The 16,305-nt window shown below is 38.8% G+C and overlaps 1 protein-coding gene across 4 annotated transcripts in view; it reads left to right on the top strand.

The window, feature by feature from the left end:
* The window catches only part of LOC146469385 (uncharacterized), a 136,148-nt gene that overhangs the window by 104,899 nt on the left and 14,944 nt on the right, over nucleotides 1-16,305 (top strand). For 2 of the 4 annotated variants that reach the window (XM_085123422.1, XM_085123423.1), the window contains exons 12-13: nucleotides 1,384-5,184; nucleotides 7,211-8,040. The exons of 1 other annotated variant lie outside the window; for it this stretch is intronic. In XM_085123422.1, the coding sequence (XP_084979548.1) occupies nucleotides 1,384-5,160 (3,777 nt within the window). In that variant the 3' untranslated portion in view covers nucleotides 5,161-5,184; nucleotides 7,211-8,040. Of the gene's footprint in view, nucleotides 1-1,383; nucleotides 5,185-7,210; nucleotides 8,041-16,305 lie in introns of those variants that run through there. One more of the 4 variants, XM_085123425.1, reaches the window with a different exon arrangement.

Here is a 16,305-nt window from a genome sequence, read left to right as displayed (position 1 = left end):
AACAATTTTTCTACGCAAGTACAGTTCATCGGATTAACTGAATTGTGGCGCTTGAATGGTCTCGGTTACTAGGGAAACCGCACCTGAATAAATTACTTGAAAATCCGGAAAACTTTTTCTTGGCTGCTGGGGAAACCCTTGACCTGGGGTCACCATACCTCCTGTAAACACAGCCCTTACTCATGTTACCTCTAGGTATTACAACAAGCAAACATTTTCGAGATTAACCCTGGGGCGTATAATACAAGAGAGGGGAGGGTAGATGACAACCACTTTAACGATTATGGATTATCTTTAGCATCTCTTACCGTCCGGGGTGGAGAAGGGGACAAGATTTTTACTGTCTATTTGGTTTTTAACTTGGGTCTTGTAAATTGTTTTCGTTTGACAAGTGATGTTGTCATGGCATCCCAGTTTCAGATAGGCATGTTGCCTAAAATGTTGCGCTATATTAATTTGACTTGACATGCTTTGAACACCCAGTTAGAGTATCCAGATTTAGTATATACCACACAAGTGAATAGTGCTTTTCGTGCGGGGTGATTGGCTAGTTCTGAGGTGATTAGCCAAGTGCTATTCACCTTCGAGCAGCTGAAGAGAAACAAGATGGCTTTCCGTTTCGCCAAGGTCAGTTAGGAATTTGTACTGCGGTGATTTACAATTTTGTTTTTAGGATGTAAAGCGTAAAGTGATTCGAGTCAGGTGCTCAGCACTTGAATCTCTTTACGGTGACTAAATTATCTTATCAACCCTGTTCATAAAACCAAACATTATATATGAAAAAAAAAGGCCCGAAGTGCAAGATAAAACTGAATTAAATGACATCAAGGTGGGCCCTACAATGATGGCTATAAGAAGACGGTGAAAATGTAGTAGGAGATAAACTAGTGAATGATAAAAAGAAGAAAGAAAACAGGGCAAACTTTCCATGCCAACCCGGAGGCTAAATTGTTTGCCTTCTTGTCTTCGAGACAACTCTACTTTTCTAAACAGATCTTGTTAACATTGTTCCTTTTTTTAAATTTTAAAGCCTCAATGTGTCTATCTTCTTTACTATCATTTTCTATATGTCGCTTGTTTTGATTTAAAATCTATTATAATATTTGAAGGCGAGGAACGACTGTTCCACATGCAGCTGTACATGTATGCTATTTAACTGTATCATGTTGCCGGGTGCGAGTGAAGGTGTTGATTAAGATGATGATTAAGATTAACTGTAAATGTACTCTCGTTCTTTTCCTTTTAAAAATCAAGTAGGGTAAACTGGTATTACGTAGTATAATACTTTACAGCTTAGTTAAAAAAAAAAATCAGCAAAAAAGAATTCATTTATTAACCTACTGCATGTAACAGCGTCCATGATTGGTTTTTGATGTTTGACAGGACAATGGAACCTTTGCGGTCAAAACTGGTACTTATCACAGTCTTGGAGATTTCAAAACAGCCATACACTACCATGAACGTCACCTAAAAATCGCAAAAGACGTTGGAGACATTTCAGGTGAAGGAACGGCGTATTGTAATCTAGGCTGCGCTTATCACAGTCTTGGAAATTTCAAAACAGCCATAGACTACCATGAACGTCACCTAAAAATCGCAAAAGACGTTGGAGACATTTCAGGTGAAGGAACGGCGTATGGTAATCTAGGCTGCGCTTATCGCAGTCTTGGAGATTTTAAAACAGCCATAGACTACCATGAACGTCACCTAACAATCGCAAAAGACGTTGGAGACATTTCAGGTGAAGGAAAGGCGTATGGTAATCTAGGCTGCGCTTATCGCAGTCTTGGAGATTTTAAAACAGCCATAAACTACCATGAACGTCACCTAAAAATCGCAAAAGACGTTGGAGACATTTCAGGTGAAGGAACGGCGTATTGTAATCTAGGCTGCGCTTATTACAGTCTTGGAAATTTCAAAACAGCCATAGACTACCATGAACGTGACCTAAAAATCGCAAAAGACGTTGGAGACATTTCAGGTGAAGGAAAGGCGTATGGTAATCTAGGCTGCGCTTATCGCAGTCTTGGAGATTTTAAAACAGCCATAGACTACCATGAACGTCACCTAAAAATCGCAAAAGACGTTGGAGACATTTCAGGTGAAGGAAAGGCGTATGGTAATCTAGGCTGCGCTTATCGCAGTCTTGGAGATTTTAAAACAGCCATAGACTACCATGAACGTCACCTAAAAATCGCAAAAGACGTTGGAGACATTTCAGGTGAAGGAACGGCGTATTGTAATCTAGGCTGCGCTTATTACAGTCTTGGAAATTTCAAAACAGCCATAGACTACCATGAACGTCACCTAAAAATCGCAAAAGACGTTGGAGACATTTCAGGTGAAGGAAAGGCGTATGGTAATCTAGGCTGCGCTTATCGCAGTCTTGGAGATTTTAAAACAGCCATAGACTACCATGAACGTCACCTAAAAATCGCAAAAGACGTTGGAGACATTTCAGGTGAAGGAACGGCGTATTGTAATCTAGGCTGCGCTTATTACAGTCTTGGAGATTTCAAAACAGCCATAGACTACCATGAACGTCGCCTAAAAATCGCAAAAGACGTTGGAGACATTTCAGGTGAAGGAACGGCGTATTGTAATCTAGGCTGCGCTTATTACAGTCTTGGAGATTTCAAAACAGCCATAGACTACCACGAACGTCACCTAAAAATCGCAAAAGACGTTGGAGACATTTCAGGTGAAGGAACGGCGTATGGTAATCTAGGCTGCGCTTATGGCAGTCTTGGAGATTTCAAAACAGCCATAGACTATCATGAACGTCGCCTAAAAATCGCAAAAGACGTTGGAGACATTTCAGGTGAAGGAACGGCGTATGGTACTCTAGGCTGCGCTTATCGCAGTCTTGGAGATTTCAAAACAGCCATAGACTACCATGAACGTCACCTAAAAATCGCAAAAGACGTTGGAGACATTTCAGGTGAAGGAAAGGCGTATGGTAATCTAGGCTGCGCTTATTACAGTCTTGGAGATTTCAAAACAGCCATAGACTACCATGAGCGTGACCTGAAAATCGCAAAAGACGTTGGAGACATTTCAGGTGAAGGAACGGCGTATGGTAATCTAGGCTGCGCTTATGACAGTCTTGGAGATTTCAAAACAGCCATAGACTACCATGAACGTCGCCTAAAAATCGCAAAAGACGTTGGAGACATTTCAGGCGAAGGAAAGGCGTTTGGTAATCTAGGCTGCGCTTATTACAGTCTTGGAGATTTCAAAACAGCCATAGACTATCATGAACGTGACCTAAAAATCGCAAAAGACGTTGGAGACATTTCAGGTGAAGGAACGGCGTATGGTAATCTAGGCTGCGCTTATGGCAGTCTTGGAGATTTCAAAACAGCCATAGACTACCATGAACGTCACCTAAAAATCGTAAAAGACATTGGAGACATTTCAGGCGAAGGAACTGTGTATTGTCATCTAGGCAGTGTGTATGGCGCTCTTGGAGATTCTGAAAGAGCAATAGAGTACTTTGAACGTGAACTAGAAATCAGAAAAGAACTTGGAGAAATTTCGTCGGAAGGAAATGCGTATGGTAATCTAGGTGTTGCTTACCACACTCTTGGCGATTTCAGTAAAGCCATAGATTACCTTGAACGTGCCATAGAAATCCAGAAACAAGTGATGAACAAAGTTGGAATTGGCCAATCATTTTATCACCTTGGTAAGGTCTTTCAATCAATTGGCGCTTCTTGCAAAGCTACAGATTGTTTTCAATATAGTGTAACAACGCTCAATGATGTAAGACGTCATCTAGTGTTTAAGGATGACTGGAAGATGAGCTTGCGCAATCTTCACCAGAATGCATACGTTAGTTTATGGCGTTCATTGTTAATGCAAGGCAAGATTATGGAGGCTCTTTTGTCTGCTGAGCAGGGACGTGCGCAGGCTTTGAAAGATCTCTTAGAGTCCAAGTATTCATCTCAAAACACCCCAGTAGATTCTGGCACAGAAATGGAAACTATAGCTGACATTTCAAGTTTTCTTCCTTGCAGTACAATTTTCATAGCACTAGAGAACCAAGAAGTAATTTTGTGGGTTTTCCAGAAAGGAAAGGATGTTCATTTAAGACGAAAACAGATCCCCGATGGCCAAGTGGATGTCGACACTTTCTTGAGCTCTTTGATGTCGACCGCAAGGCAGGAAATTGGTGTAAGAGCTGTTATCAAATGTGAGGATCGTTCATTGGATACTACAGGAGAAGTAAACCTTACAGATGAGAGATCCCCTCCTGACAAGAAACGAAATCAATCCTCGAATCTCCAGAAAAGTGCTGTAAGTTTATTATATGAAACCATTATTAGTCCTATCCAAGATTTGTTAGTTGACAATGAAGTTATATTCGTTCCCGAGGGTCCTTTGTGTTTGGCTCCTTTCCCTGCATTCATGGACTCAGATTCAAAGTACCTGTGTGAATCTTGCAGAGTGCGCGTAACTCCATCACTGAAGAGTTTGAAGTTGATCGCCGATTGTCCAGCAGAGTACCATGTTAAGACTGGAGCGCTTCTCGTGGGTGATCCCTGGGTGCAAGATGCTACTTTCGAGGGGGATAAATTACAGCAGCTGCCATTCGCACAAGAAGAAGTGCAGATGATTGGGCGAATACTTCACACTGCACCTCTCATTGGAAGACAGGCAACGAAGAATGAAGTGTTGAAACGACTCTCTTCGGTTGGTTTGGTGCACATTGCAGCACATGGGAGGATGGAAACAGGAGAAATTGCTTTAGCACCAAACCCTATACCAGTATCACGGGCTCCTGTTGAGGAAGACTTCGTGTTAACAATGAGAGATGTGCTGAATGTTCAGATGCGAGCAAGACTTGTTGTGTTGAGTTGTTGCCATAGTGCCCGTGGGGAGATTACGGCTGAGGGTGTGGTTGGCATCGCAAGGGCATTTTTGGGTGCCGGTGCTCGTTCTGTTCTGGTGTCACTGTGGGCGATTGATGACGAGGCCACTCTGGAGTTCATGAGAAGTTTCTACCAGCACTTAGATCAAGGAAACAGTGCCAGTACAGCTCTGAACCAAGCCATAAACAGCATGAGAGTATCTCACAGGTGCAGTGAAATGAAGCATTGGGCACCGTTTGTACTCATTGGTGATGACGTCACAATTGACTTTGCTGGAAAGGAATAGCTGACCATCTTGTTGACCTGGAATGTAAGTAAGCTGATATTGAAATGCTGAACTGTTGTAACTAGAAAAGTCACTATCATCTTTTCATTTGCTTTATTTTAGTGCTGATTGAAATCCGATTTTTTTTCGATATTTAAAGAAAACAAAATCACGCTTTTCCTAACAACCAAGTGCGTTTTCCGAATGTTGGTGTTTTACTTTTTTGTTTTTTTTTTGTTTGTTTGGTTGTTTTATTTTTATCATTCAAGATTGTTTTCCAGTTGGAAAATGTTTGATGCGAAGCCAGTAAACTTTCACTCCAAAATTAGTTAGCCTTTCATACGGCCTTACTGATGGCCAATATGATATTTCCTAGCGTTTAGCGGTTTTGCAGCCAGTTATAAAAACATATGGTGGTGAGTGACTTGATCTGAAAGCGATTTAGTCTCCATCTGAAAATTTGTACATGCAGTTTTTAAAGTTGTTCTAGTGAATATCTGATGGTTGCCCCTTGTTCATAAAATTAGTATATAAGCCTCGGTATTTGTTTCAATAACATTTAAATTTTGGCGGGGGAACTATCATCCGATAGTCCCTCGACAAAAGCACTCGATTATTTAAATAGGATCACTGGATAATCTGTTATATGAAAGGAGCAAAGAAATCGGGTAAAAGCAAGATATAACATATTTTGTGAAAATATGGTTAGCTGGCGAGGACTCGAACCTCAGTCTCCTGCATTCAAGACAGAAGTGACAACCGCTGCACTGTAGGTGAATCTACAGTCGGTAGTGAGCGAAACAGAAAAGCTTAATCTTATTCCTTCAACGAGAAAATTGGATTTGCGTTGTCTCTCCTTACCTTAGGAAACTGCAATGGTCAGTATTGATGGTTACGATATCGTTCGCCGCGACCGACCGCTAAACGGTAGAAATGGAGGTGGGGTTTGCTTTTATCTTCGTTCTAATATTAATTATAATGTTCGCAAGGACCTCGTATTTGACCATCTTGAAAGTATTACTCAATTTGTAAACACCAAATTTATTTGTATTTAGTTTAGTATAGACATACCTACCCGCCTCGACTAGCTTCAGCTATTTGCGGGTAGGTATATAACCAGCTTGTAACTGAAGGTTTTAATAAAGTGTTGTTGTTGTTTTACTTTCGAAATAAGCAAGTCTTTTGTTGTCGCTACATGGTATAGACCTCCCAATTCGCCTTTCGAATTATTTTCCGATTTTGAATCTCTCAGTGTTGGAAAGCTGGATGCTGAAGGAAAAGAGTACTACCTTATGGGCGATCTTAATTGTTATATGCTCTTATCATCTCTGAATAATGTAAATACCCAGGCGTTAGTAAACATCACTGATATTTACAATCTAAAACAACTTATTAACGAACCGACAAGAGTAACGCCTGTGAGCAGCACTTTAATTGATGTTATTTTTACTAGTAACCCGGACAATGTATCTTCCTCTGGAATATCTCATGTCGGAATCAGTGACCACAGTTTGATCTATGTTTTTCGTAAAATTTCATTGCCATCCGCCGTTAAGAGAAATAACACTGTTTCGTATAGGCAAAGTTTAAAAATTTCGATCGTAACAGGTTTCGGCCTAACAACCAAGTGCGTTTTCCGAATGTGGGTGTTTTTCTTCTTTGTTATTTTGTTGTTGTGGTTGTTTCATTTTTATCATTCAAGATTGTTTTCCAGTTGGAAAATGTTTGATGCGAAGACAGTAAACTTTCACTCCAAAATAAGTTAGCCTTTCATGCGCACTCGCTGATGGCCAACATGATATTTGCTAGCCTTTAGCGGTTTTACAGCTAGTTATAAAAACACATGGTGGTTGAGTGACTTGATCTGAAAACGATTTAGTCTCGATCTAAAAATTTGTACACGCAGTTTTTAAAGTTGTTCTAGTGAATATCTAAATCCTCTATGGAATGAAAAGGCATAGAGGGACGAGAAAGAGAAAAGACTCCGTCACTACAACATTACTATTCGTGATTGTTTTAGACGTTTCTTGTTGTTACTTAAATGTATCTTTTTGTTGTTTTTGCTTTGTAGTTTCTGAATGAGGAGCTGTAATAAATGAAGAAAAGACGAGAGAACCATTTATGATGGCTTACATGACGGAGGATCATCATAACAAGACAACGATGACTAAGAAACCGTTAAAAGGAATGTAAATAGCTTGCCGGTTGATTTTAAGTTTTGCATGTTTCTGATTGTTAAGTAAGTAAACGGTTTTCAAAGGTCCGGACTCCCTTTCAAAAAGTTTGCATTCTACCTTTAAATAAAGAAGGAAAAAACATGGTAGATCTAATTGATCCAGGAATGTTATCGAAGATTTTATATTTGACGCAAAAATGCGATAATTCCTTGTTGCTGGAACCGCAAGTTGGATGAATGTAAGGAGAGCAAAGACAAGACTCGATCTGTCTGAAATTATGCTTTTATTTTAATTATACTGTTAAATCTGTACAGCGCAGTAGATGCAAGCAAACAATGTTTCAGAGGCATAATTCCTCGAAATGATTTTATTCTAGTACGCGAAAAAATGACATGTTGATTATGGTTAGCACTATTAATACTATTAACCGTAACAGACATTTCTCTTAGTGGTTACTGTAAAATATGTCGTATTAGGACCCTTCTAATCGAACTTGCTGGAGCCGCCCATGTACTACACAGTTTATTTTAATTATTAATAATTTTACACAAGGATGGTACTGTTTCCACGATTTTTGTAAAAGTCAAATGTGAAGTATCTGAGACTTTTTCAAATTTTTCAAATTTTTCAATTTTTTTTGCTTACACAGATCAAATAAACTAGCACTCCTCGGTGGAAAATAATTTATAAAAAGTAAAAGAACAAAGAAAAAAGAAACCAAGTGTCTTGATTAAAAAAAAAATAGGACAACTCTTTCTCACAGTTTTAATTACCTCGTAATAGACTAATTTCAAAATATTAAAATTCTAGCTCCTTTACGAGGCTTAGGTGAATATAACAAAATAAATTATTCATTTTTAAGCCTCAATGTTATTTCTGTTGTTTTATTCCACTAAGCCTTGTAGCCAGGTACGAATTTTATTATATCGAAATTGCTCTATTTATTGCTGCCATTTCAACCACTGTTTATCAGTTGATACTACAACAGTGCAACATGAAGCAGACAGCTCGGAATATTCGTTCAAAGTGAGTCAGCCGTATTTTCACTTATAGCACTAAATTTTTCCGAGTATGATTGGTTTAAGTTAATCACGTGACGCGATAGTGTTCATCCGCGGAGACACTGTCAGCGCATAGTGTCTGTCTGACGAAAATGCCCGGATGGATACTGACTTTTCGCACGCACATATCTCCCATTTATTCTTCCAATTCATTAACAAACAGTCTCTTTTCATGGCATTCCAGTTTTATCCTGTACGTCTTTCATTCGTCTTGTTCTGATCATTTTAACCTTTCTTTTTAAAATTTTAACTTGGTGAGCTGCAAATTCGAAATGCCAGTCTCAATGAATTTTGTGCGGAAAAAATTTAGTAATTAGCAAATAAGCCTCGGTATTTGTTTTAAGAACATTCAAATTTTCGCAGGGCAGCTATCATCCGATAGTTCCTCGACAAAAAGACTCGATTATTTAAATAGGATCACTGTACTGATCTGTTATATGAAAGGAACAAAGATCTCGCGTAAAAGCAAGATATAACGTATTATGTGAAAATATGTTTAGCCGGCGAGGACTGGAACCTCAGTCTCCTGCATTCAAGACAGAAGTGACAATCTCTACACTGCAGGCGAATCTACAGTCGGAAAGGGGCGAAATAGAACAGCTTAATCTCATTCCTTCAACGAGAAAATTTGAGTTGCGTTGTCTCTCCCCCCCCCCCCCCCACCCTGGGAAACATGCAAAACCTAACGAAAGCAGGTGAACAAACATTTCATCCAGGAGGTGAGGGGGAGGGGGGGAGGTGTGGGCTACCGTAACTGCCGCTTATCAGCCCCTCCCCCACCCACTTATAAGCTTCCCCCGACTTATTAGCTCCCCCGATTATGGGCCCATCTACCTGCAAACCAAAAAATACATCCGATTATAAGCCCCCCTCTAGCTTTCCCTGTTTTAAGTGTTATTAAGCACTTTTACAAAACTCTGTACTACTTCAAATAGAAAATTGGAAAGAAATATTGCGGAACAATAAGTTTATTACTCCCTTTGTGTTATCTACCGGCTTTATGTAACTACCGTATAACTTTATTGTAAAATACCATTAAAGTAACTTTTCAATGCTTTACTGTAGTATTATAGTATAACACTTTTTAATTTTGTAATTTAATTGTTCCAGACATGGAAATGAATTCGATTCATTATGACGTTTTACCAGTAAATGAAAAACGTATTTCGATCAACACTGCTATAGCTCGTTTCGAAGCGGTATTTTTTTATTCCGGTTATAAGCCTCCCTCGGATATAAGCCCCTCCGTTTATAAGACCATCTAAAACCCCTTACGAAGTTATATAAGCACAGGCTTATAAGCAGCAGTTTACGGTATTTTACTTTTTTGCATGTTTACGAAACTGTAGATAAAAGGCCGGAATCCTTTAGCCTCTAAGGTTGAGAAGTCAGTTGTTTCAAGCACGTTATAAATTCCTTGGTAAAGCTCAAATGATTTCTTTGTTCAAAAGCTAAAATGTTTTGAATCCCAACAAAAAGTTTTCTCTTGCCAGCGATTGGTAGCCTGAGTACAGCAGCCCCGGCCCTCTCCCCTCAGGAAAAATTCCGAGTGCAACAAAGAGAATAGGAGACGTTTGCAGGCAGGCTAGCGATTGGTAATGCATCACCTAACGCAAAATGATATGCCTCAACTGAAACTGGAGAATATTAGTTTTTATGAAGCTTAGGGCACGTTGAGTTTAAGTTTAATAGCCAACGAGGCGCGTAACATCGAGTTTACTGTAATCATCTCATTTCCAACTAGACCACGACTAGTCCCTTATTCTCTTAGGACAGTAAAGCAAGCGGAACACGCAACACACCGGCGCGTCGCGTCTCCTCGCGAGAGGCGATTTTCGCGCGCGCTTGCATGGCTCCCTCGCTTTACTATGCCCAAGAGAAATAAGAGACCGTTCGTAGTCTAATTTCCAACAAGCACGAGTGAATTACTGCTTTTTTAGAAAACAGCCAAGAAACTAAATATTGCTTGATCTTGTCGATGTCATTTTGCAAAAAAGAATAGAAGACTTCAATGGCGGTATTTCTCGAGCGTGGTATAACGGCTGATATCACATGACCGCTAAGCCAATCAAGACTGTAGAACTTGCATTGTTCAGTAATCCAGTTTGTAACACAAAAGATCACATTACCCAAATGCCTTGTACCTTACAGTTATTAAGTTTGAGTTACACCAGTGAAACTGCGGACAAAAATGGAAAATTTGTTAATGGAACAGGGGCATCCAGTGAGAACATTAAAGTAAATACTCCAAATTTTGTCTTCTATCTGGGGGGCTCAGTTGTTCGAAAGCCAATTAACGCTAATCCACGATTAAAAGTTAACCGAGGTTTTCGTCTCGCTCGCTAAAAATGTTTTTAAAAGCAAATTTTTAACTAATGGTAAAGGAAAGCTTCGTCAAAACTAAAGGACAAAAATCTTTTGGTAAAACTTTATTCATTACTTATTAAACTCGAATCCGGCAAAGTTCACATAAGCCCAGGATTAGCTTAATCGGGCTTTGAACAATGCTGGGCCCTGTATTCCAGATCCTTTCTGCCCTTTTAAAAAAAATTTGAGGGATATAGCTGTGCCAGAAAGCGTCAAGTCATGTTTTGAACTTCCATACATTTCCCCGTATTTTTCCCGCGAACTATTTTTAGTAGCAGTTCACGGCTGGTTCGCTGTACAGTCAAATGCATGAAAAGTTCAAAATACGAATGGACGCTTTCTGGCACAGCTACATCCGTCCCACTTTTTTTTCTTAAAATCCTTTTCCTAGTGCCAAAAGTTTCCAATTCATGAATTTTTCAGAAGCGATGTTTTATGAAAATTGTTTGACATCGGATTTCCATACAAACACTGTTATTACAAGCCTGTTTGCCTACTCGTCAAAATGGCGTCGAAAACCGTGATAAGGCCTATCCATGCCACTCCCTCAGGTCTGGCTTTCTTCGGGGTTGAGAATGGGGTCATTTCCCGAACAGCGGCTGGTAATCAAAGCTTGATTACCAGCCGCTGTTCTGGAAAATGAGCTTGCACTCATAACCCGAGGAGGAAAAACGAATGAACTGGAGAGCGGTGGAAATCAAGCCTACAAAAATGGAAGTGTATGAAAACACCTCCAGGACGACGTCTTTTGTTATTGTTAATCTATCTTTGGGGACTGAAAATGCTGCTTTATTGTGAACCGAAGGCCACAATAAAAACATTCAGTTTTTAAAAAAATTCTGGACTACGAATATCTGCCTGAGCTCTTGGAGTTCTAGATGTTAATATCAAAAGCATTTTTTGATGGAAAATAAATGGCAAAAAAATTACTTCATGTGAGTATTCATCAACGCTCCAGACTGGCACAGATTAATTACTTATTTCGTTGACCATAAGGGGGAAATGATCCGGACTCGCACCCATTAGCCGCCATAAAACATAAAACCGTGATAAGGCCAATTCATGGCACTCCCTCAGGTCCGGCTTTCTTCGGGTTGAGAATGGGGTCATTTCCCGAACAGCGGCTGGTAATCAAGGCTCGATTACCAGCAGCTGTTTGGGAAAACGAGCTCGCACTCCTAAACCGGAGAGGAAAAACGACTGGACTTGAGAGCGGTGGAAATCAAGACTCCAGACTGGCACCGATTAACCTACTTATTTCCTTGACCATAAGGGAGAAATGATCCGGACTCGCACCAATTAGCCGCCATAAAACATAAAGAGTATTATTCGTTTTTTCAGTTCTTTCTTTATATCTTCTTTTCTTAGGTTCAGTTTTAAAATGATCAAGTCATTAAATTTGGACTGGTCAACACCATGCAGTCTGTAATACTTTATTATAGTATATACCTATTAACAGTGCATATATTTCATCATCATCATCATCATCATCATCATCATCATCATCATCGTCATTTATTTGCCTTAATGTGTATAACAAGATATTAAAAATATACAGGAAATTGCTAGGCGAGGAGACCTCAAGAAACCACCCGAATCATATAAGAAATTAACCTTTTAAATCTATGTACAGTGTTAATAACATAATGTTAATAAGCTGGCCAAACTCTATTAGTAACAAAACCTTTTAATTTGATATTGGTAAAACATAAAAATATAGTGACCTATCGTCATCCATTTTAATAGCCCCCACTTTTGAAAAAGAGTGATAGTATATTAAAGTTAGTGTCAGTAGTATCTCTAGCAACCTTTGTGGTATCTCGGAGCCATGGTATGGAATCCCAAATATATGGGTTCCCAAGTCTCCAATGATTAAAACCAGTAGGTAAAGGGGGGGGGGGGGGGGGGGTTAACGTGTATGGGTGGGGAAGTGAATGAATGGATGAATAACTTTATGTAAACACGGTCATCTCATCAGGACTTAAAAACACTACTTCTATATTAAACTAAAACTACTATCATGCATTAAAATTATCATTACAAAACCTATTTAGACTAGGAGCCTGCTTTATATCAGTGCCGTGTAGATAGATTTTTTATTTACAGCCAGTCCTGAAGGCCGCGAGAGAATGTGCCTGCCGCAGCTCAATAGTAAGGCTATTCCAAAGAACTGCCTCAGAGTAACTGAAACTATTTTTTGTAAAGTTTGTATGGGGAAGAGGAATAGTAAGATTGCCGTTGGTGCCTCTCAAAGAGTAACTGGAGACATCGCTACGATAGGTAAATTGAGAAAGAAGATAATTTGTAGCTATTCCATTGAGTGATTTATATACCATTGTAGCTTTAGTAATTAGTGTTTGTTTATCCAGTTTTCTCCAGCCAAGTTTATCGATAAGAGAGTCAGAATTGGTGAAGGAATTAGTTGTGTGTAGAACGTAAAATCATTAGTAAAATAACTATGTAAGGGGTTATATTGAGGGAGAGACCTCTGCAACGCAGCACTCTCAAGCTCAATTAGTGTTGATTAAAGTAACAAAAACAACTGAAAACCTAAAAGAAATGTTAGATTAAAATTCCAGAGAAATCCATATTAAGGGAATAGAATTAGGAAGGGGTAAACTATGTCTATAGGGATTAGGGTTAGCTATTGTTTGGGATTGGCTAGTTTGGGGGAGGGGCAAAACATGTCTAAGAATGAGGGTTAACTTGTTTTGGGAAGGGGAGAACCCTGTATACGGATTAGGCCTTATTAGTTATGGGGAGGGGGGAACTCTACAGGGATTAGGGTTTTACTCAGCCAACGCCCCAAGTTTCCATCTCTGCCTCTCTTGACGCTTGTTAAAAATATTTTTAGAGCCACGACATCGTAACATGTGACAAACCGATTTCGGTTTTTTAGGAAGAAGACACAAATGACCAAAAACACAGTTCCGTGTTATTCAAGTTCGCTTTTCAAATTTATCAGTCCATCACGCATTGTCAAGACACTAATGTTTTGAGGTAAGTATAACTAGAAAACCATATACCGAGTGTGGACTGTATGTCTTATGTATTTTAAATATTAAGCGAAGAAGGACAGTAAAAACGCAGTTTGAAAAACTTTGAGCGGTAGGGTTTGCAGTGTACGGATCTTTAATTTAGTTTCTGCGTTTCTCTTTTGTCTGTCTGGTTACGGATAAAAGGAAGATAAAGTGGATTGATTCAATCGCGGAGAGTACTTTATAATTTGAATAAATATAGGATGTCCTACGTACATTTGTAACATTAACATATGGTAGAATGTATCGATATAAAGGAAACTTGTACGAGCAGACAATATTGTCATGAGAAATTGTATTTTTCATCAAAATATTAATGTAAAGTAGTACTGATCAGTATAATGTGGATGGTTGAGTCGGTTAACTAAACAGTTCCTATTTGTGTTACTTTACCCGGATCTTCATCTGCGCTCGATAAATAAACTGTTAAAATTAATCAACCGCAAAATAGATAATTCTGACGCATGAGGTAGAAAACATGACTGGCTGTTTTCAGTTTCTTGTATGGAAGATGACACTTATTCAGGGAAAGTCCCTGATTTTGATGTTGCACCGTTATAAAGCAAGAGATGGTGCGATAAGTACAACTTCTAATGCAATTTGCGTGTTTGCCAAGTATTTATAAATTTAGTGACTTCATGGACTTTTGTTTCCTGGATTAGGAATTCTGACGAAGAACTTACAATTCCAAAAAGAAATACGGCAGAAAATTGTCATTAAAAGCGCAAAGGATTTTGCGCTCCTAAGTACGTTATCTACGGTTGAAATTTATGGATTACATGTACACGAGGCTTTTCAGCCTGTTTTGTCGGGATCAATGTTCCAGTCGGGTTTCTTCAAACTATTAAACTGCAGCAGTAAATTTCATAGTTTGGGTAGAATTTAGTCTGATATTTAGCCAAACAATTTCTTTACTTTCAATCTGTCTCCTCGTGACGTTCGTTACAATGTTTTTTTTTTTTTTCGCGGATGACACATTCGTAAAACGTGATCTACTGATTTCGGTTTCTTTGAATGAAAATATATTTCCTTATTTTTGAATTGAGATTTGTCGAATCAAATGACCCCTGATAACTGCTCTGCAACACATTGTCAAGACACTTAAAGTTTGAGGTAAGCACAGCTAAAACCACCGCGCTTTGTATGTAGACCGTATGGCGTATGTAGTTTAACAGTTTAAAGGAGGAGAACGAACAGTGCAGTTTGACAATATCGATTTTTTTTCGTGTTGTTTTGTTTTGTTTTGTTTTCGGAGGAAAGATGAAAATTCCTCCAGACTCTGCGAATTGTTTAATTTATCTGAAACTGGATGCAATAGCAACTTCATGGACTCTTGTTTCTTGGATTAGAAACTGCTTGAAAAAGTATAATACAAAAGAAAAACTTTACTGCTCTGTCAGGTTTACAAAAGCAAACCTATATGTTTTTTGTTAAATAGTGAGAAGCTGGCATGCAAATGAATGACTTAACTTCCCTGAATTAAACGAAACTACCTGCCAAGTAGAATGGTACAGCAATCAGACTTAGCCCTGCGGCTAAGCAAAGCAGCTCCATTTGTAATTTGTCTTTGAATTTTGTAGTTCATGGTAAATGTCATGCCCATTGACATGAGTTTGGTTTTGTTTTGATTGCACCAAAAACGGGTTTCCGAATGCGACAAGCCCTTTACTTGCGCCGTAAGTTCTGATATCATGAACTCAGTGGCATGTATTTCTTCCTTTTATTTTAACCATGCAAATTAAGCCTGAGCCTAAATGAAGTCGAAAAATATGACAAACAATTCAGTTTCTTGGAAAAAAAGTGTTCCGTGTTTTGAAGTTCCGCTTTTCAATGTTCATGAAAGATGCACTTAACAAAGATTTCGGTTTCTTGGGATGAAAATATAGTAATTCCGTGTTTGTTGAAGTCAGTCCATCGTTTCAATAACAAGTTCGTTGAAGAAAACACTCATCATCTTTTGTCTGTAATTGATACAGAAAGCACAGCTATAAAACTAAGCTTCGGATTATATAACTCCAAAAGTGGCAACACTTTTTAGAGAAGGGTTGGGACAAACTTGATCTTTTGACTTTCGAATTCAAGATGGAAATTTCACCAAATTGTATAAGTTGCTTAATCTGAGACTTTTATTAAAATACCGCACTAATAACGTTACCGGCTTTTGCCGACTGATGAAAGAGATATAATCCATAAAAGAAAAATTGCTGTTCGCTTTTGTTTGACTTAAAACAAATTTATACTCTCTCTGTTTCGGCTTAGTTATTTCGCACTTAGAATATTCAATGTATCTGGAAAAAAGCACAAATGTTCAATTTCCCGTTAAAGGTGATTTTCCTTTATGTCCTTTGTTATTGTCAAATTGCGTGACCAAATCCAGCCGTTCTGTTCGTCCATAAGTAACGTGATCTTTGATGAACAATTCTGTTTTCGTTTTTCTTCTGGCATCATAGGAGGAATGCCTGACCAGTATGTTAGGACGTCAAATAAGAACGCGAAACAAGCCTTTCGTTCTCAAAAAATGCC

The sequence above is a fragment of the Pavona decussata genome, unplaced genomic scaffold (assembly GCF_977016875.1).
Source record: "Pavona decussata unplaced genomic scaffold, jaPavDecu1.1 SCAFFOLD_124, whole genome shotgun sequence".
Taxonomy (NCBI): Eukaryota; Metazoa; Cnidaria; class Anthozoa; order Scleractinia; family Agariciidae; genus Pavona; species Pavona decussata.
Note: the sequence above shows the minus strand (reverse complement) of the source record. Positions and strands in the feature narration are given on the sequence as shown.